This window comes from Bombina bombina, chromosome 9, assembly GCF_027579735.1.
Source record: "Bombina bombina isolate aBomBom1 chromosome 9, aBomBom1.pri, whole genome shotgun sequence".
Classification (NCBI taxonomy): domain Eukaryota; kingdom Metazoa; phylum Chordata; class Amphibia; order Anura; family Bombinatoridae; genus Bombina; species Bombina bombina.
The window spans coordinates 24,933,843-24,957,463 of NC_069507.1; the positions used below are offsets into that span (position 1 = coordinate 24,933,843).

General features: G+C 41.1%; 1 protein-coding gene across 2 annotated transcripts in view; it reads right to left on the minus strand.

Annotated features, from left to right (window-relative positions):
* The window catches only part of LOC128639797 (transmembrane protein 150A), a 250,381-nt gene that overhangs the window by 196,356 nt on the left and 30,404 nt on the right, over window positions 1-23,621 (minus strand). The window contains exons 1-2 of one of the 2 annotated variants that reach the window (XM_053691956.1): window positions 21,421-21,465; window positions 5,017-5,064 (exon numbers count right to left, since the gene is read on the minus strand). In XM_053691956.1, the coding sequence (XP_053547931.1) occupies window positions 5,017-5,057 (41 nt within the window). In that variant the 5' untranslated portion in view covers window positions 5,058-5,064; window positions 21,421-21,465. Of the gene's footprint in view, window positions 1-5,016; window positions 5,065-21,420; window positions 21,466-23,621 lie in introns of those variants that run through there. The other variant, XM_053691954.1, reaches the window with a different exon arrangement.

Consider the following 23,621-nt stretch of genomic DNA (forward strand, 5'->3'; position numbering starts at 1 on the left):
ACAAATTGGTAATGCTTGTCTAGAAAAGAGAATCTCAGGAACTGATAATGATCTGGATGAATCGGAATATGCAGATATGCATCCTGTAAATCTATTGTGGACATATAATTCCCTTGCTGAACAAAAGGCAATATAGTCCTTACAGTTACCATCTTGAACGTTGGTATCCTTACATAACGATTCAATAATTTTAGATCCAGAACTGGTCTGAAGGAATTCTCCTTCTTTGGTACAATGAAGAGATTTGAATAAAACCCCATCCCCTGTTCCGGAACTGGAACTGGCATAATTACTCCAGCCAACTCTAGATCTGAAACACAATTCAGAAATGCTTGAGCTTTCACTGGATTTACTGGGACATGGGAAAGAAAAAATCTCTTTGCAGGAGGTCTCATCTTGAAACCAATTCTGTACCCTTCTGAAACAATGTTCTGAATCCAAAGATTGTGAACAGATTTGATCCAAATTTCTTTGAAAAAACGTAACCTGCCCCCTACCAGCTGAACTGGAATGAGGGCCGTACCTTCATGTGAACTTAGAAGCAGGCTTTGCCTTTCTAGCAGGCTTGGATTTATTCCAGACTGGAGATGGTTTCCAAACTGAAACTGCTCCTGAGGACGAAGGATCAGGCTTTTGTTCTTTGTTGAAACGAAAGGAACGAAAACGATTGTTAGCCCTGTTTTTACCTTTAGATTTTTTATCCTGTGGTAAAAAAGTTCCTTTCCCACCAGTAACAGTTGAAATAATAGAATCCAACTGAGAACCAAATAATTTGTTTCCCTGGAAAGAAATGGAAAGTAGAGTTGATTTAGAAGCCATATCAGCATTCCAAGTCTTAAGCCATAAAGCTCTTCTGGCTAAGATAGCCAGAGACATAAATCTAACATCAACTCTAATAATATCAAAAATGGCATCACAGATGAAATTATTAGCATGCTGGAGAAGAATAATAATATCATGAGAATCACGATTTGAAACTTGTTGCGCTAGAGTTTCCAACCAAAAAGTTGAAGCTGCAGCAACATCAGCCAATGATATAGCAGGTCTAAGAAGATTACCTGAACATAGATAAGCTTTTCTTAGAAAAGATTCAATTTTTCTATCTAAAGGATCCTTAAACGAGGTACCATCTGACGTAGGAATGGTAGTACGTTTAGCAAGGGTAGAAATAGCCCCATCAACTTTAGGGATTTTGTCCCAAAATTCTAACCTGTCAGGCGGAACAGGATATAATTGCTTAAAACGTTTAGAAGGAGTAAATGAATTACCCAATTTATCCCATTCCTTAGCAATTACTGCAGAAATAGCATTAGGAACAGGAAAGACTTCTGGAATAACCGCAGGAGCTTTAAAAACCTTATCCAAACGTATAGAATTAGTATCAAGAGGACTAGAATCCTCTATTTCTAAAGCAATTAGTACTTCTTTAAGTAAAGAGCGAATAAATTCCATCTTAAATAAATATGAAGATTTATCAGCATCAATCTCTGAGACAGAATCCTCTGAACTAGAAGAGTCCAAAGAATCAGAATGATGGTGTTCATTTAAAAATTCATCTGTAGAGAGAGAAGATTTAAAAGACTTTTTACGTTTACTAGAAGGAGAAATAACAGACAAAGCCTTCTTTATGGATTCAGAAACAAAATCTCTTATGTTATCAGGAACATTCTGCACCTTAGATGTTGAGGGAACTGCAACAGGCAATGGTACATCACTAAAGGAAATATTATCTGCTTTAACAAGTTTGTCATGACAATTAATACAAACAACAGCTGGAGAAATAGCTACCAAAAGTTTACAGCAGATACACTTAGCTTTGGTAGATCCAGCAGGCAGTGGTTTTCCTGTAGTATCTTCTGGCTCAGATGCAACGTGAGACATCTTGCAATATGTAAGAGAAAAAACAACATATAAAGCAAAATAAATCAAATTCCTTATAAGACAGTTTCAGGAATGGGAAAAAAATGCCAAACATCAAGCTTCTAGCAACCAGAAGCAAATGAAAATGAGACTGAAATAATGTGGAGACAAAAGCGACGCCCATATTTTTTGGCGCCAAATAAGACGCCCACATTATTTGGCGCCTAAATGCTTTTGGCGCCAAAAATGACGCCACATCCGGAACGCCGACATTTTTGGCGCAAAATAACGTCAAAAAATGACGCAACTTCCGGCGACACGTATGACGCCGGAAACGGAAATGAATTTTTGCGCCAAAAAAATCCGCGCCAAAAATGACGCAATAAAATGAAGCATTTTCAGCCCCCGCGAGCCTAACAGCCCACAGGGAAAAAAGTCAAATTTTTGAGGTAAGACAAAATATGATAATTTAAAGCATAATCCCAAATATGAAACTGACTGTCTGGAAATAAGGAAAGTTGAACATTCTGAGTCAAGGCAAATAAATGTTTGAATACATATATTTAGAACTTTATAAATAAAAGTGCCCAACCATAGCTTAGAGTGTCACAGAAAATAAGACTTACTTACCCCAGGACACTCATCTACATGTTTGTAGAAAGCCAAACCAGTACTGAAACGAGAATCAGTAGAGGAAATGGTAAATATAAGAGTATATCGTCGATCTGAAAAGGGAGGTAAGAGATGAATCTCTACGACCGATAACAGAGAACCTTATGAAATAGACCCCGTAGAAGGAGATCACTGCATTCAATAGGCAATACTCTCCTCACATCCCTCTGACATTCACTGCACGCTGAGAGGAAAACCGGGCTCCAACTTGCTGCGGAGCGCATATCAACGTAGAATCTAGCACAAACTTACTTCACCACCTCCCTTGGAGGCAAAGTTTGTAAAACTGATTTGTGGGTGTGGTGAGGGGTGTATTTATAGGCATTTTAAGGTTTGGGAAACTTTGCCCCTCCTGGTAGGAATGTATATCCCATACGTCACTAGCTCATGGACTCTTGTTAATTACATGAAAGAAACAGGTTTTACCATTAACCCTTTATGTACCATAGTGCTATACTGAGACTCCTTATATCCCAGAAAGGTAGCACTTACCTTAAACACTGCCTGTTGTTGAGAGGTCCTCTCCCTCACATTGGCCTGAGAAAGAAACAAATGCTGAGTCAGTGAGTACCTCAGGAAATAGGGCAGCAGAAATATGGGAGGCGCAGTGAGAATTATGTCCCATAAGTTCCCATTGCTCTAAAGCCACCAAAGCTCTACTGTAGAGACTGATATGGACTATGGCTACACCCCAGAACAAAGTAGCACTCTCTGGCACTACTTTAAAAATAATAAACACTTGATTGAAGAACCTAAACTAACACTTCACTTTACCTCTTCCTATCACTAACGTAGGCAAAGAGAATGACTGGAGTGGGAGGGAAGGGAGGAGCTATTTAACAGCTCTGCTGTGGTGCTCTTTGCCTCCTCCTGCTGACCAGGAGGTGAATATCCCATTAGTAATTAAGATGATCTGTGGACTCATCGTGTCTTAAAAAAGAAAAATGTTTTATATAAAACCATAAACACCTTCAATTTATAAAAATATATTATTTGTTATAATGTTTAAATAAAGCTACAACAAATGACATTGTAGCATAAAAACCATTACAAATCTCCCAGTACAGTGATCACAAGAATGACTTACTTATATAATATTTGACCTATATATCAAGATAACAACAAGACCCTAACAATGTGACTCCTTGTTTAAGGATGACCTTTTGCTCTGTCCCACACACACACAGCACACGAGGATAAATGACCACAAATGCACCCAGTACATCTCTAACTCAAAAGGAAAATTAAAGAAGCAACCAAAATTATTAGCAAATCAATGGAGAATGCATATTTACTTATATTAAAACTCAAAATTGAATTGCCCATCAATTAACTAATGAAAATAAAATTGCACTTGAATATATTTAACTATAAAATGAATAAATATTTTGCTTTTGCTATAAAATTGTGCTTGTCCAACCCACACTCCATATAGAGGTTAAAAGGCAATGAGTGCATTTCAGGTTTTAAATAGAAGCATTTTTGCTATTTAATTCCATAGGCAAAAATGCTTCAAAGTTATTGTTTCAGTGGCATATGCACATATGCTAGGTGTGACTAGAGGATCAGTATTCAAAGTTAATTACTCTTTTCAGCGGCGTACACACATTGACCTACTTACAGCAAAATCAAATGTTAATCCATCGCGATCTGACTGTAGCCTTTGATACTGTTGAACGCCCTGCCCTCTCTTCCTCCAATCCTTGAACCCCTTAGCATGGAAGCCTAAAAGCCCAGCTGTTTGTAGATCACCTTCATGAGAGCTGATTTACAACAGTGCAAGTCTTGGCAGGACCCTTTACCCATTTGTCTCCCATATTATACCTAGGTTTATAGCGCTCTACAAATAACTGATAAAATAATAAATATGCAACGAGTGCCAGTACCAGTATTCAAACACCAGCGAAGACTGTCTCATAGTGTGTGTGTGTGTGTGTCTCATAGTGTGTGTGTGTGTGTATGTATATATATATATATATATATATATATATATATATATATATATATATATATATATATATATATATATATATATATATATATATATATATATATATATATATATATATATATATATATATATATATATATATATATATATATATATATATATATATATATCTCATTTGTGCTTATGTCTAATAAAAAAAAAGTAATGTTTACTAGAAGTATTTTTGTTAATGGAAATATATTGCAAAAATGTTTCTATTTAAAATTTAAATGCACCGGTGCACATTTCAGTTTCCACTTTCTATCCCTTTAAAAACATAATCTGAACTTCAGTTCTCAGTTCATACAAGCATTATTGCCATTAACTATATTTTTATTTATATAAAATAGATACTAAATCACATATTCACAATTTCAGACAATACAACAGAATTAGTTTTTTCATTACTGGCAAAATGTTTTGAGAGTTTAACAGACATTTCAAACTTTATGAACTTATTTATGTGCATGTAGACAAGAATAATTGAGTCTTACCAGTTTGAGACTGGGCAGATGTGGTTATTCGATAGTGCCATTGCATATCTGCAAAAAAAAAAAACACACACAAAAAAAACGTTACATTTAAAAAATAAAATTGCATGCATAAAAACAAAGGACAATATATAACTATTATTTAGTCTCAACATATTTCCACAATACTACTTTCTTTACTAAATATTATGCAGCAGTCTACATTACATTAAATATATCATTAAAATACAACAAAATTGCAAGGTACTGCTACAGGTGGAGGTCAGGACCTCACTCCCACAGGAGCGAATTGGGGTGGTCTAGACAGGTGAGGGGATTACTTAATTGATGATTTGATCATTGGCAAAATGGGATGCAGATTACTATGGCTCAAAAACAGATGCTGACAAGCAGAGAGGTTATTAATGACAATGCTATAGTGAGTCTCACATACCCCCCAGAGATTGTCGGTGTATAGGGCAGTGCTATAGTGAGTCTCATAGATTGCCGGCATATAGGGCAGTGCTATAGTGAGTCTCATAGATTGCCGGCGTATAGGGCAGTGCTATAGTGAGTCTCACAGATTGTCGGCGAATAGGGCAGTGCCATAGGGAGTCTCACAGATTGTCGGTGAATAGGGCAGTGCTATAGTGAGTCTCACAGATTGTCGGTGTATAGGGCAGTGCTATAGTGAGTCTCACAGATTGTCGGTGTATAGGGCAGTGCTATAGTGAGTCTCACAGATTGTCGGTGTATAGGGCAGTGCTATAGTGAGTCTCACAGATTGTCGGTGTATAGGGCAGTGCTATAGTGAGTCTCACAGATTGTCGGTGTATAGGGCAGTGCTATAGTGAGTCTCACAGATTGTCGGTGTATAGGGCAGTGCTATAGTGAGTCTCACAGATTGTCGGTATATAGGGCAGTGCTATAGTGAGTCTCGCATACCCCCCAGAGATTGTCGGTGTATAGGGCAGTGCTATAGTGAGTCTCACAGATTGCCGGTGTATAGTGAGTCTCGCAGATTGTCGGTGTATAGGGCAGTGCTATAGTGAGTCTCACAGATTGTCGGTGTATAGTGAGTCTCGCAGATTGTCGGTGTATAGGGCAGTGCTATAGTGAGTCTCACAGATTGTCGGTATATAGGGCAGTGCTATAGTGAGTCTCGCATACCCCCCAGAGATTGTCGGTGTATAGGGCAGTGCTATAGTGAGTCTCACAGATTGTCGGTGTATAGGGCAGTGCTATAGTGAGTCTCCTAGATTGCCGGTGTATAGGGCAGTGCTATAGTGAGTCTCCTAGATTGCCGGTGTATAGGGCAGTGCTATAGTGAGTCTCACAGATTGCCGGTGTATAGGGCAGTGCTATAGTAAGTCTCACAGATTGTCGTTGTATAGGGCAGTGCTATAGTGAGTCTCACAGATTGTCGGTGTATAGGGCAGTGCAATAGCGAGTCTCACAGATTGTCGGTGTATAGGGCAGTGCAATAGCGAGTCTCACAGATTGTCGGTGCATAGGGCAGTGCTATAGTGAGTCTCACAGATTGTCTGCGTATAGGGCAGTGCTATAGTGAGTCTCCCCATCTCGCTCCCTAAGGATCAGGAAACCTGTAGTGCAAACTATAGGCAACTCTATAGTGAATCTCACGTCACATCCAGAGGGACAGGAGACCAGGAGTGCATACTGTAGTTATACTGAGATGATCTGTGTATAGGGAAATGCTACAATAAGTCTCACGTGTCACCCCCAGAGGGACAGGAGACCAGGAGTGCATACTGTAGTTATACTGAGATTATCTGTGTGTGTATAGGGAAATGCTACAGTAAGTCTCACGTGTCACCCACAGAGGGACAGGAGACCAGGAGTGCATACTGTAGTTATACTGAGATTATCTGTGTATAGGGCAATGCTACAGTGAGTCTCACATGTCACCATAAATGTAGATTCTGACTAGCCATAGCAAAGGGAACCAAAAATAATTTTCAGGAGTGACTGTGTATCCCTGCAATATCAAGGCCCTGCAACTATTTTTTCTTTCCAATGCAGCAAAAGGGCAGCAAGTCTATTTAGTAAAGTGTTACAGCAGTCAAGGTGGGAAATAATGAGTGACTGTTCTGACGACATCTGTTTTGGAGATGCTACCAGATGAATGCAGCCAGATTTAGTTAGCGATTGGTTATAGGGTGTTGCGTGGTATAGAAGGAAGAGGAGACTAACAGCCCAAGAACAGCAGAGGGCGGTAGTGGGAGGGGCTTATTAATAGTTCTGCCTGAGATCTTTATGGTTAGACATCAAAAGGGACATAACGCCATTTTCTCAAAACTTAGATACACGTTATTTTAAACAACTTTTCAATTTCTCTTTATTTCACATTTGTTTTATTTTCTTGGTATCCTTTGTTGAAGCAGCAGCAATGCACTAATGAGGTATTTTGTGTACTACTACGCTTGACCCTACCTACATAGGATAAAACAAAGGATACCAAGAGAACGAGACAAATTATATAATACAAGTAAATTAGAAAGTTTTATTAAATTGTATTCTCTATCTGAATTATGAAAGTTTCATTTTGACTTTCCCTTAAACTGAGAACCGTATTGTTTCTTCCCATTTGTTCTTGTCAGGCAAATTTATTGTGTTTTTATTACTATCTGTATTTGTTATACATTACAGCTACACAGTGATGGATTCTTAGTTTTGGAACTATTTGCGCAGAAGAGAAAAAAAATAAAAAAAACTTTTGCTTAGACAGAGAGCGCTAACTTACCTACCAACATCAATTTATTTCTTAAGAAATTCCAAAAATAGAATGAACCATGGTAACTAAATAACACACTAAACTATCCGTGTTTGCAGTGCTCACATTTTTGTAATGTGAATATTTCAAGGATTAAACGGTCTGACAATAACCAGCACTCTCTTCCTGCCCGGATCAGATGAGTCGCAGCTTGGCAAGAGAGAGTTATGTTTAGAAACCAGAATGAAGAAGTGGATTTACAATACCACAGCCAAAGCAAAACACTTTACTAGTAAGTAGTGCTCTAGGAAAGGAAGAAAAATGTGAGAACGACAGAGTGATTCCAGGGATAATAAATACAAATAAAGAATCTCTGTTTCTTTCTTTGTCGTTCTCTCGGTTTCTCTCTCTCACACATACACACACGTACCAACTATACATCATTTTTGTACATGTATCTAGAATCCATCAATTAAATTTACTTAAGTGGAGCCTCTTACTCATGAAAGTCAAAAGGGACGCTAGGTCATACAGTTGTAAATACTACTGGTTTTCCATGGTTGCTGAACTAATCAGGGGCACCATATGTACATAGCCGCTCGTGACAGGTCATATTCAGCTCCGGACCAGTAGCTGGTACAGATAAGTTTAAAGGGACAGTCAGCACTAAAATTGTTAAAAAAAAAAAAGAAAAAAAAAAAAAGAAAGGCAACTCCTTTACTACCCATTCCCCAGCTCAGCACAAAAAAACATGGTTATATTAATATACATTATAACATTTAAACCTCTACATTTCTGCCTGTTTCTAAGCCACTACAGACAGCCTCTTATCACATTCTTTATTATTAGCTTTTCCCAACAGGAGACTGCTAGTTCATGTGGGTCTTACAGATAACATTGTGTTCACGCCTGTGGAGTTATTTAAGAGTTAGCACAACAGTACAAAATGTAAGTCAATAAATAAAGTCATGTGATCATTGGGCTGTCAAAAGAGGTTTAGATACAAGGTAATCACAGAGGTAAAAAGTACATTAATATAACAGCGTTGGTTATGCAAAACTGGAGAATGGGTAATAAACGGATTATCTAGCTTTTAAAGCAATTCCAATTCTTGTGTAGACTGTCCCATTAAACAAGCTTCGATATTAGAACAAAGTTTAAACAACTTTCCTTTATATTTCTGTTTAAATGAAAAAAAAAAAAAAAAAAAAAAATATGTTTGTCCTTTTAAATACAGGAAAGGTGAGAAATTAAGAAATATTTCTTACTTTTCATAATTAAATATTTTATGTGGAATTACAGTCTGAGCTTTATATCAAGTTAATGTGAAATTTTCTCCCCCCATAAACTAACTGGGCATTTTCAAGGAAAAAGTGGGAATAAATCCTTATGGTAAAATATAGCTTCACCCCTTATATTTCTATATAAATAAGTAACTATATACACTAAGTAGATACATTGCTAGCTCAGTGTGTTTTCCATTTAACAACCAACACAAAAGTCCCTACTTGTAACTGATCATCCTTCAAGTTTTACCCCTCTCTCAAATCAGCCTATCTAGATATCCTATTAAAAGGGTCATAAAAAAAGTTCTTTGTAGCAAGATCAACCACAAGGCCAACAGCAGTTTTGAGTGAATCCTCGGCTGTTGCTAATAAACAAAAACCTGCTAATCTCAGGCTTTTATGAAGTAGGAGACCCTCTTTGAAGTTATTTTATTGTGAGCCTGACCCAAGTGACAATGAGATTAGGTCAGATAATCAGCTGGGTATGTCGGCTCTTGCAACAAGTCAGTACAGAACACAAGAAGGAAATCTGTTGTGGGGGCTTCTGCAGCTGATATTTTCTATTATCTGTGTATTACAGGGTTTTACAATGGTAGTCATAAGGTTCTGTGTAATGCAGATACTCTTGTTTGTTATCAAATAAGACTTATACCTGTGTGTGTCTGTTCTATAGTTCTTGATTTGTAAAAGAAGAAAAAACAATAAAACTGTGCTTTGTCCCACTGCCCCTAGACAAAGCTAAACCTGTAATTTAGGATTTCAAAATGCTGTGACTCGTCTAAATTTGCAGGTTACAGAATTTGCTTTTTGCCCTTTCTAGTGTGGGACAAAGAACATTTTTACACAAAAGCAAGAGGCGTTTAAAAAGGACATAAAACCCTCCAAAAAAACAGAATTTATGTTTACCTGATAAATTACTTTCTCCAACGGTGTGTCCGGTCCACGGCGTCATCCTTACTTGTGGGATATTCTCTTCCCCAACAGGAAATGGCAAAGAGCCCAGCAAAGCTGGTCACATGATCCCTCCTAGGCTCCGCCTACCCCAGTCATTCGACCGACGTTAAGGAGGAATATTTGCATAGGAGAAACCATATGATACCGTGGTGACTGTAGTTAAAGAAAATAAATTATCAGACCGGATTAAAAAACCAGGGCGGGCCGTGGACCGGACACACCGTTGGAGAAAGTAATTTATCAGGTAAACATAAATTCTGTTTTCTCCAACATAGGTGTGTCCGGTCCACGGCGTCATCCTTACTTGTGGGAACCAATACCAAAGCTTTAGGACACGGATGATGGGAGGGAGCAAATCAGGTCACCTAGATGGAAGGCACCACGGCTTGCAAAACCTTTCTCCCAAAAATAGCCTCAGAAGAAGCAAAAGTATCAAACTTGTAAAATTTGGTAAAAGTGTGCAGTGAAGACCAAGTCGCTGCCCTACATATCTGATCAACAGAAGCCTCGTTCTTGAAGGCCCATGTGGAAGCCACAGCCCTAGTGGAATGAGCTGTGATTCTTTCGGGAGGCTGCCGTCCAGCAGTCTCGTAAGCCAATCTGATGATGCTTTTAATCCAAAAAGAGAGAGAGGTAGAAGTTGCTTTTTGACCTCTCCTTTTACCGGAATAAACAACAAACAAGGAAGATGTTTGTCTAAAATCCTTTGTAGCATCTAAATAGAATTTTAGAGCGCGAACAACATCCAAGTTGTGCAACAAACGTTCCTTCTTCGAAACTGGTTTCGGACACAGAGAAGGTACGATAATCTCCTGGTTAATGTTTTTGTTAGAAACAACTTTTGGAAGAAAACCAGGTTTAGTACGTAAAACCACCTTATCTGCATGGAACACCAGATAAGGAGGAGAACACTGCAGAGCAGATAATTCTGAAACTCTTCTAGCAGAAGAAATTGCAACCAAAAACAAAACTTTCCAAGATAATAACTTAATATCAACGGAATGTAAGGGTTCAAACGGAACCCCCTGAAGAACTGAAAGAACTAAGTTGAGACTCCAAGGAGGAGTCAAAGGTTTGTAAACAGGCTTGATTCTAACCAGAGCCTGAACAAAGGCTTGAACATCTGGCACAGCTGCCAGCTTTTTGTGAAGTAACACAGACAAGGCAGAAATCTGTCCCTTCAGGGAACTTGCAGATAATCCTTTTTCCAATCCTTCTTGAAGGAAGGATAGAATCTTAGGAATCTTAACCTTGTCACAAGGGAATCCTTTAGATTCACACCAACAGATATATTTTTTCCAAATTTTGTGGTAAATCTTTCTAGTTACAGGCTTTCTGGCCTGAACAAGAGTATCGATAACAGAATCTGAGAACCCTCGCTTCGATAAGATCAAGCGTTCAATCTCCAAGCAGTCAGCTGGAGTGAGACCAGATTCGGATGTTCGAACGGACCTTGAACAAGAAGGTCTCGTCTCAAAGGTAGCTTCCATGGTGGAGCCGATGACATATTCACCAGATCTGCATACCAAGTCCTGCGTGGCCACGCAGGAGCTATCAAGATCACCGACGCCCTTTCCTGATTGATCCTGGCTACCAGCCTGGGGATGAGAGGAAACGGCGGGAATACATAAGCTAGTTTGAAGGTCCAAGGTGCTACTAGTGCATCCACTAGAGCCGCCTTGGGATCCCTGGATCTGGACCCGTAGCAAGGAACTTTGAAGTTCTGACGAGAGGCCATCAGATCCATGTCTGGAATGCCCCACAGTTGAGTGACTTGGGCAAAGATTTCCGGATGGAGTTCCCACTCCCCCGGATGCAATGTCTGACGACTCAGAAAATCCGCTTCCCAATTTTCCACTCCTGGGATGTGGATAGCAGACAGGTGGCAGGAGTGAGACTCCGCCCATAGAATGATTTTGGTCACTTCTTCCATCGCCAGGGAACTCCTTGTTCCCCCCTGATGGTTGATGTACGCAACAGTTGTCATGTTGTCTGATTGAAACCGTATGAACTTGGCCCTCGCTAGCTGAGGCCAAGCCTTGAGAGCATTGAATATCGCTCTCAGTTCCAGAATATTTATCGGTAGAAGAGATTCTTCCCGAGACCAAAGACCCTGAGCTTTCAGGGATCCCCAGACCGCGCCCCAGCCCATCAGACTGGCGTCGGTCGTGACAATGACCCACTCTGGTCTGCGGAAGGTCATCCCTTGTGACAGGTTGTCCAGGGACAGCCACCAACGGAGTGAGTCTCTGGTCCTCTGATTTACTTGTATCCTCGGAGACAAGTTTGTATAGTCCCCATTCCACTGACTGAGCATGCACAGTTGTAATGGTCTTAGATGAATGCGCGCAAAAGGAACTATGTCCATTGCCGCTACCATCAAACCTATCACTTCCATGCACTGCGCTATGGAAGGAAGAGGAACGGAATGAAGTATCCGACAAGAGTCTAGAAGTTTTGTTTTTCTGGCCTCTGTCAGAAAAATCCTCATTTCTAAGGAGTCTATTATTGTCCCCAAGAAGGGAACCCTTGTTGACGGAGATAGAGAACTCTTTTCCACGTTCACTTTCCATCCGTGAGATCTGAGAAAGGCCAGGACAATGTCCGTGTGAGCCTTTGCTTGAGGAAGGGACGACGCTTGAATCAGAATGTCGTCCAAGTAAGGTACTACAGCAATGCCCCTTGGTCTTAGCACAGCTAGAAGGGACCCTAGTACCTTTGTGAAAATCCTTGGAGCAGTGGCTAATCCGAAAGGAAGCGCCACGAACTGGTAATGCTTGTCCAGGAATGCGAACCTTAGGAACCGATGATGTTCCTTGTGGATAGGAATATGTAGATACGCATCCTTTAAATCCACCGTGGTCATGAATTGACCTTCCTGGATGGAAGGAAGAATTGTTCGAATGGTTTCCATTTTGAACGATGGAACCTTGAGAAACTTGTTTAAGATCTTGAGATCTAAGATTGGTCTGAACGTTCCCTCTTTTTTGGGAACTATGAACAGATTGGAGTAGAACCCCATCCCTTGTTCTCCTAATGGAACAGGATGAATCACTCCCATTTTTAACAGGTCTTCTACACAACGTAAGAATGCCTGTCTTTTTATGTGGTCTGAAGACAACTGAGACCTGTGGAACCTCCCCCTTGGGGGAAGCCCCTTGAATTCCAGAAGATAACCTTGGGAGACTATTTCTAGCGCCCAAGGATCCAGAACATCTCTTGCCCAAGCCCGAGCGAAGAGAGAGAGTCTGCCCCCCACCAGATCCGGTCCCGGATCGGGGGCCAACATTTCATGCTGTCTTGGTAGCAGTGGCAGGTTTCTTGGCCTGCTTTCCCTTGTTCCAGCCTTGCATTGGTCTCCAAGCTGGCTTGGCTTGAGAAGTATTACCCTCTTGCTTAGAGGACGTAGCACTTTGGGCTGGTCCGTTTCTACGAAAGGGACGAAAATTAGGTTTATTTTTGGCCTTGAAAGGCCGATCCTGAGGAAGGGCATGGCCCTTACCCCCAGTGATATCAGAGATAATCTCTTTCAAGTCAGGGCCAAACAGCGTTTTCCCCTTGAAAGGAATGTTAAGTAGCTTGTTCTTGGAAGACGCATCAGCTGACCAAGATTTCAACCAAAGCGCTCTGCGCGCCACAATAGCAAACCCAGAATTCTTAGCCGCTAACCTAGCCAATTGCAAAGTGGCGTCTAGGGTGAAAGAATTAGCCAATTTGAGAGCATTGATTCTGTCCATAATCTCCTCATAAGGAGGAGAATCACTATCGACCGCCTTTACCAGCTCATCGAACCAGAAACACACGGCTGTAGCGACAGGGACAATGCATGAAATTGGTTGTAGAAGGTAACCCTGCTGAACAAACATCTTTTTAAGTAAACCTTCTAATTTTTTTATCCATAGGATCTTTGAAAGCACAACTATCTTCTATGGGTATAGTGGTGCGTTTGTTTAAAGTGGAAACCGCTCCCTCGACCTTGGGGACTGTCTGCCATAAGTCCTTTCTGGGGTCGACCATAGGAAACAATTTTTTAAATATGGGGGGAGGGACGAAAGGAATACCGGGCCTTTCCCATTCTTTATTTACAATGTCCGCCACCCGCTTGGGTATAGGAAAAGCTTCTGGGAGCCCCGGGACCTCTAGGAACTTGTCCATTTTACATAGTTTCTCTGGGATGACCAACTTGTCACAATCATCCAGAGTGGATAATACCTCCTTAAGCAGAATGCGGAGATGTTCCAACTTAAATTTAAACGTAATCACATCAGGTTCAGCTTGTTGAGAAATGTTCCCTGAATCAGTAATTTCTCCCTCAGACAAAACCTCCCTGGCCCCATCAGACTGGTTTAGGGGCCCTTCAGAACCATTATTATCAGCGTCGTCATGCTCTTCAGTATCTAAAACAGAGCAGTCGCGCTTACGCTGATAAGTGTGCATTTTGGCTAAAATGTTTTTGACAGAATTATCCATTACAGCCGTTAATTGTTGCATAGTAAGGAGTATTGGCGCGCTAGATGTACTAGGGGCCTCCTGAGTGGGCAAGACTCGTGTAGACGAAGGAGGGAATGATGCAGTACCATGCTTACTCCCCTCACTTGAGGAATCATCTTGGGCATCATTGTCATTGTCACATAAATCACATTTATTTAAATGAGAAGGAACTCTGGCTTCCCCACATTCAGAACACAGTCTATCTGGTAGTTCAGACATGTTAAACAGGCATAAACTTGATAACAAAGTACAAAAAACGTTTTAAAATAAAACCGTTACTGTCACTTTAAATTTTAAACTGAACACACTTTATTACTGCAATTGCGAAAAAATATGAAGGAATTGTTCAAAATTCACCAAAATTTCACCACAGGGTCTTAAAACCTTAAAAGTATTGCACACCAAATTTGGAAGCTTTAACCCTTAAAATAACGGAACCGGAGCCGTTTTTAACTTTAACCCCTTTACAGTCCCTGGTGTCTGCTTTGCTGAGACCCAACCAAGCCCAAAGGGGAATACAATACCAAATGACGCCTTCAGAAAGTCTTTTCTATGTATCAGAGCTCCTCACACATGCGACTGCATGTCATGCCTCTCAAAAACAAGTGCGCAACACCGGCGCGAAAATGAGGCTCTGCCTATGATTTGGGAAAGCCCCTAAAGAGAAAGGTGTCTAAAAAAGTGCCTGCCGATATAATCTTATCAAAATACCCAGATTAAATGATTCCTCAAGGCTAAATATGTGTTAATAATGAATCGATTTAGCCCAGAAAAAGTCTACAGTCTTAATAAGCCCTTGTGAAGCCCTTATTTACAATCTTAATAAACATGGCTTACCGGATCCCATAGGGAAAATGACAGCTTCCAGCATTACATCGTCTTGTTAGAATGTGTCATACCTCAAGCAGCAAGAGACTGCTCACTGTTCCCCCAACTGAAGTTAATTCCTCTCAACAGTCCTGTGTTGAACAGCCATGGATTTTAGTAACGGTTGCTAAAATCATTTTCCTCATACAAACAGAAATCTTCATCTCTTTTCTGTTTCTGAGTAAATAGTACATACCAGCACTATTTTAAAATAACAAACTCTTGATTGTAATAATAAAAACTACAGTTAAACACTAAAAAACTCTAAGCCATCTCCGTGGAGATGTTGCCTGTACAACGGCAAAGAGAATGACTGGGGTAGGCGGAGCCTAGGAGGGATCATGTGACCAGCTTTGCTGGGCTCTTTGCCATTTCCTGTTGGGGAAGAGAATATCCCACAAGTAAGGATGACGCCGTGGACCGGACACACCTATGTTGGAGAAAAATAATTTTGTGATACGGATACAACATACAATTTTAAACAACTTTCTAATTTATTTCTATTATCTAATTTGCTCATTTGTATTGATATCCTTTTGCTGAAAAGGATGATACCTAGGTAGGTTTAGGAGCTGGGAGCTAGCTGCACCTATGTCTATTGTCATTGGCTTACTGATATGTCCAGCTAGCTCACAGTAGTGCAAAGCTGCTCCTTCAAGAAAGGATACTAAGAGACTGAAGCAAAATGTATAAATTGGAAAGTTTTTATTTTAAATTGTATGTTCTACCTGAATCACAAAAGGAAAATGTGGCGATTCATGTCCATTTAATGTCTTTCAAACTTTTCTTATAATGTAGAGTTGCATCATTTTATATAATTTATTATAGCTATAGATTTTTGTGTTGTGTCAAGGAATTAGAAATCTTATCTGAATGTAACTATACCTTGGTTATTACACCAAGTCCTGCGCACACACACACACACGTGTAAGTGCACAAGTACACACACGTGTAAGTGCACAAGTACACACACGTGTAAGTGCACAAGTACACACACACACACACGTAAGTGCACAAGTACACACACGTAAGTGCACAAGTGCACACACACATAAGTGCACAAGTACATGTAAGTGCACAAGTACACACACATAAGTGCACAAGTGCACACACGTAAGTGCACAAGTGCACACACGTAAGTGCACAAGTGCACACACGTAAGTGCACAAGTGCACACACGTAAGTGCACAAGTGCACACACGTAAGTGCACAAGTACACTCACATACACACACGTAAGTGCACAAGTACACACACACATAAGTGCACAAGTACACACACACACGTAAGTGCACAAGTACACACACGTAAGTGCACAAGTGCACACACACATAAGTACACACACATAAGTGCACAAGTGCACACACACACGTAAGTGCACAAGTGCACACACGTAAGTGCACAAGTGCACACACGTAAGTGCACACACGTAAGTGCACAAGTGCACACACGTAAGTGCACACACGTAAGTGCACAAGTGCACACACGTAAGTGCACACACGTAAGTGCACAAGTGCACACACGTAAGTGCACACACGTAAGTGCACAAGTGCACACACGTAAGTGCACACACGTAAGTGCACAAGTGCACACACGTAAGTGCACAAGTACACACACGTAAGTGCACAAGTACACTCACATACACACACGTAAGTGCACAAGTACACACACACACGTAAGTGCACAAGTACACACACGTAAGTGCACAAGTACACACACACATAAGTACACACACATAAGTGCACAAGTGCACACACACACGTAAGTGCACAAGTGCACACACGTAAGTGCACAAGTGCACACACGTAAGTGCACACACGTAAGTGCACAAGTGCACACACGTAAGTGCACAAGTGCACACACGTAAGTGCACAAGTGCACACACGTAAGTGCACACACGTAAGTGCACAAGTGCACACACGTAAGTGCACACACGTAAGTGCACAAGTGCACACACGTAAGTGCACAAGTACACACACGTAAGTGCACAAGTACACTCACATACACACACGTAAGTGCACAAGTACACACACACACGTAAGTGCACAAGTACACACACACACGTAAGTGCACAAGTACACACACGTAAGTGCACAAGTACACACACACATAAGTACACACACATAAGTGCACAAGTGCACACACACACGTAAGTGCACAAGTGCACACACGTAAGTGCACAAGTGCACACACGTAAGTGCACACACGTAAGTGCACAAGTGCACACACGTAAGTGCACAAGTGCACACACGTAAGTGCACAAGTGCACACACGTAAGTGCACACACGTAAGTGCACAAGTGCACACACGTAAGTGCACACACGTAAGTGCACAAGTGCACACACGTAAGTGCACAAGTACACACACGTAAGTGCACAAGTACACTCACATACACACACGTAAGTGCACAAGTACACACACACACGTAAGTGCACAAGTACACACACACACGTAAGTGCACAAGTACACACACGTAAGTGCACAAGTACACACACGTAAGTGCACAAGTACACACACACACGTAAGTGCACAAGTACACACACACACGTAAGTGCACAAGTACACACACACACGTAAGTGCACAAGTACACACACACACGTAAGTGCACAAGTACACACACACACGTAAGTGCACAAGTACACACACACGTAAGTGCACAAGTACACTCACATTCACACACCTAAGTGCACAAGTACACACACACGTAAGTGCACAAGTACACACACACACACGTAAGTGCACAAGTACACACACGTAAGTGCACAAGTACACACACGTAAGTGCACAAGTACACACACGTAAGTGCACAAGTACACACACGTAAGTGCACAAGTGCACACACACATAAGTACACACACATAAGTGCACAAGTGCACACACACATAAGTACACACACATAAGTGCACAAGTGCACACACACATAAGTACACACACATAAGTGCACAAGTGCACACACACACGTAAGTGCACAAGTGCACACACACACGTAAGTGCACAAGTACACACACACACGTAAGTGCACAAGTACACACACACACGTAAGTGCACAAGTACACACACACGTAAGTGCACAAGTACACTCACATTCACACACCTAAGTGCACAAGTACACACACACGTAAGTGCACAAGTACACACACACACACGTAAGTGCACAAGTACACACACGTAAGTGCACAAGTACACACACGTAAGTGCACAAGTACACACACGTAAGTGCACAAGTACACACACGTAAGTGCACAAGTACACACACGTAAGTGCACAAGTGCACACACACATAAGTACACACACATAAGTGCACAAGTGCACACACACATAAGTACACACACATAAGTGCACAAGTGCACACACACATAAGTACACACACATAAGTGCACAAGTGCACACACACATAAGTACACACACATAAGTGCACAAGTGCACACACACACGTAAGTGCACAAGTGCACACACGTAAGTGCACAAGTGCACACACGTAAGTGCACACACGTAAGTGCACAAGTGCACACACGTAAGTGCACAAGTGCACACACGTAAGTGCACACACGTAAGTGCACAAGTGCACACACGTAAGTGCACAAGTGCACACACGTAAGTGCACAAGTACACACACGTAAGTGCACAAGTACACACACGTAAGTGCACAAGTACACTCACATACACACACGTAAGTGCACAAGTACACACACACACGTAAGTGCACAAGTACACACACACACGTAAGTGCACAAGTACACACACACACGTAAGTGCACAAGTACACACACGTAAGTGCACAAGTACACACACACACGTAAGTGCACAAGTACACACACACACGTAAGTGCACAAGTACACACACACACACACGTAAGTGCACAAGTACACACACACACACGTAAGTGCACAAGTACACACACACGTAAGTGCACAAGTACACACACACGTAAGTGCACAAGTACACACACACGTAAGTGCACAAGTACACACACACACACACGTAAGTGCACAAGTACACACACACACACACGTAAGTGCACAAGTACACACACACGTAAGTGCACAAGTACACACACACGTAAGTGCACAAGTACACACACGTAAGTGCACAAGTACACACACACGTAAGTGCACAAGTACACACACACACGTAAGTGCACAAGTACACACACACACGTAAGTGCACAAGTACACTCACATACACACACGTAAGTGCACAAGTACACACACCTAAGTGCACAAGTACACACACACATTCACACACGTAAGTGCACAAGTACACACACACATTCACACACGTAAGTGCACAAGTACACACACACATTCACACACCTAAGTGCACAAGTACACACACCTAAGTGCACATGTACACTCACATACACACACGTAAGCGCTCACGTACACTCATACACACACGTAAGTGCACAAGTACACTCACATACACACACATAAGTGCACAAGTACACACACATTCACACACCTAAGTGCACAAGTACACTGACATACACACACGTAAGTGCACAAGTACACTGACATACACACACGTAAGTGCACAAGTACACACACATTTACACACCTAAGTGCACAAGTACACTCACATACACACCTAAGTGCACAAATACACACACATTCACACACGTAAGTGCACAAGTACACACACATTCACACACGTAAGTGCACAAGTACACACACATTCACACACGTAAGTGCACAAGTACACAAATTCACACACGTAAGTGCACAAGTACACACACATTCACACACGTAAGTGCACAAGTACACACACATTCACACACGTAAGTGCACAAGTACATTCACTTACACACACGTAAGTGCACAAGTACACTCACAAGGTATTTACTGCTCCTTAAAGATATCAGAACTTATCCTCAGTATTTACTGTGTGTATCGATGTACATAAAACTGTATGAAAGATTTGCATAAAGGTACAGGCATTCCCTTAACGGGTCCTCATTTAAAGGGCCAGTGTACTGTAAAATAGTTTTTCCTTTAAAATGTTTCCAACGACTTGTTATACCAGCTGCAGAGTATAAACTATATGAGCCCAAATGCTTAGAAAGAACAATAGAAAATTAATTGTATTACTTATCTCTCCTACCTCCTACTGGAAGAGTAATTTCTTCTGTTGGCTATGTTTACACAGCTTTTCTGTAGCCTATAATTAAGTATAGAAACTTGCAGTTTTCAGTATATGTAGGCAAAACCAGCTGTTTCAAATGCTGATATAAAGGTAAATGATATATTTTGTAAACATGTTAATACACTCCAGCAGGTAAAATTGTTAATTTGGAACAAATTAGAGCGGAGAAACATTTAGGGTACACTGTCCCTTTAAATGATGATTAAATACAGTAGATTTGTATAAACAACAAATGCACGATAGGAAGACAATGCAATAGCACTTAGGGGCCCCGTGTTTCTGGCGAGCCTGCAGGCTTGCCAGAAACAGCAGTTATGAAGCAGCGGTCACAAAGACTGCTGCTCCATAACCTGTCCCCCTGCTCCGAGCAGGCGGACAGACATCACCGGAAATCAACCCGATCGAGTACGATCGGGTTGATTGACACCCCTGGCCGCAAGTCTGCAGGGGGCGGCGTTGCACCAGCAGATCTTGTGAGCTGCTGGTGCAATGCTGAATACAGCGAGCGTATTGCTCGCCGTATTTAGCGAGGTCTGGCGGACCTGATCCGCACTGTCGGATCAGGTCCGCCAGACTTTATTAAATAGGGGCCCTTGCCTGAACTTCAAATGAGCAGTAGATTTTTTTTCTGACAAATTTCAGTTATGTCTATTTCCACTCCCCTGTATCATGTGACAGCCATCAGCCAATCACAAATGTATACACATATATTCTGTGAATTCTTGCACATGCTCAGTAGGAGCTGGTGACTCAAAGTGTAAATATAAAAAGACTGTGCACATTTTGTTAATGGAAGAGGTTCATAGAGCATGCTCTATCTGAATCATGAAAGTTTAATTTGGTCTTGAGTGTCCCTTTAAGGCTAGAGTAGCGTCTAGTCAGCATTATATACACCTGACACATGAGCTATAAAGACTTCTGCCCCCTTTATCTACGTGAAACACAACAGCTCACCGTTACATATGAAGGCTTTGTCCCTTGTGATCCAGTTATTGTTCCAGGCTAACACCTCCGCTGAGCATTCCTAAGGCTCACTGATTTACAACACGGTGCCTTAAATATGCCCTGGGGTGACATTCTAGGAATAGGTGAGAAAAGTCACACAGGGCAAAGAGACAGCAGCCAGCTCTGGGCACAGAGGCTTATTATTAACTAAACGGCTCATTTGTGCCAACAGCGTGTAAATGTACAAACTGTAGCTAACAATAAATATACTGGTTAGGAAGGCAGAACACCTCATATACACAGGTGACACAGTGACAGGAATGGGTAGCATTGCCCTCACATAAGATATAAAGAGGGACATATCGGCCGGCCCTCCACTCGATTTTTCACTCTAATTTCCCTTGAATTTGAAAGCAAACAAAGTCAACAGTAATATCTATCAGGGCTCAAAATGTCAGGTCGTAAGCTACTAGCCCAGCCAAAATGTTACTCGCCACTTGTGATCCTACACGCTACCTGCCCACACCACACCCACAACTCCACCCCCTCTTTGCATAGGTTTAGCCATCGTCAAACACATTATTGTGTAGTCATTTTTAATATTTTAGATTTTATAGCTTAAATTAAATAATGCTACATACAATAATAGATTAAAACAAATAACTTCATAGCAGCATCATTAGCTTGGTGCTTTTGGGTAAGACAACAGCTGGATAGAAGTAGGAAATTGCTGACAGTCATGGAAGGTTTTAGCAGAGCTGGAAATTTCTCTTTTAATAATTATCAACTCTATCTCTCGCCCCTATCAACTCTTTTCAATCTGTCCCTTTTCTATCAGACCATATCTTCTCTTTCCCCTCTCTCGTAACGCTATCGTCTTCTCCAATCTCTCTCTCTCTGGCCCCCATTTACCCCCCCAGAAGTAACAGTCTAAGTACTAATATTGTTCCTACAGCCCTAGAGGAATAACATATCCTTGCCCTTTCTAGGATATAGGCTCTCTCTGCAGATAATATTTTTAGTGCATAGTCCAAAATGTGTGTTTGTTAATGCTGCAATAGGAGTGTACATTTCGCAAATGTGCTACTTTCAATACGCCACCAGACTTTGGATTGTGAGTGAATGTTGATTAACTTACACTCGCAAACCATTAACCTCACCACTATTGTATTGTTTTGAAGTCCAGGGATATACCCCTTGAAACCTTGCAATACGCAATCCAAATGATTTTGGAGCTAGTGGAGAGTTTAATTAGTGTCAAATTAAGCCTATTGTGGCTCTAAACCTGTAGAAGGGAGAGGGTCTGACACAACCTATTTCTGCATTTGACATAGATCTGGTTTTCCTGTCACCTGCTGGGAGAGTCAGGTCGTATTCTGGGCACTACGAGAGCCACCGAAACACAGAACTGTTGTGACAGCAGGACATATTATAATGCACATGCATGCAGCTGCATATATTAAAGGGACATTCCAGTCAAAATATAAATGCACAGAGATTTATTGCATTTTTGAATAAAAACATTTTCAATATACTTGTATTCACAAAAATGCTTCTATTAAGAGTTATCACTGTTTTAGTGTCAAAGGGACATTAAACCCAATTTTTTTTTCTTTCATGAATTAGAAAGAGCATGCAGTTTTAAACAACTTTCTAATTTACTTCTATTATGTAATTTGCTTCATTCTCTTTATATCCTTTGCTGAAAAGCATATCTAGATAGGCTCAGAAGCTGCACATTGATGCCTCGTGTGATTGGCTCACCCATGTGCATTGCTATTTCTTAAACAAAGGATATCTAATAAATGAAACAATTTAGATAATGGAAGTAAATTGGAATTTTGTTTAAAATTGTATTCTCTATCGGAATAATGAAAGACATTTTTTTGGGTTTAATGTCCCTTTAAGATTTTTCTCTGCACGTGCATGTGAAGCATAGCTAGATATTTTTACTGTATCCACTTTTAAATAATGAAGCTGCTTAGATCATCAGTGGGGCTTGTATCATGTCAGCAATTGACAAATTGAGTCATTACCAGATGGTACAAACACCTTAGGCTCTCCGAACAAGTGTTGTGTTTAAAATGCTGGTGCACGGTACATACTTAACCCTTTGAGTGCTAATGACGGCTCTGAGCCGTCATGAGCACTCTCCCACCTTGAGGGAGATCTGGGGGCTCCTTACTGCTCCTACCCCAGCGATCGTGCCT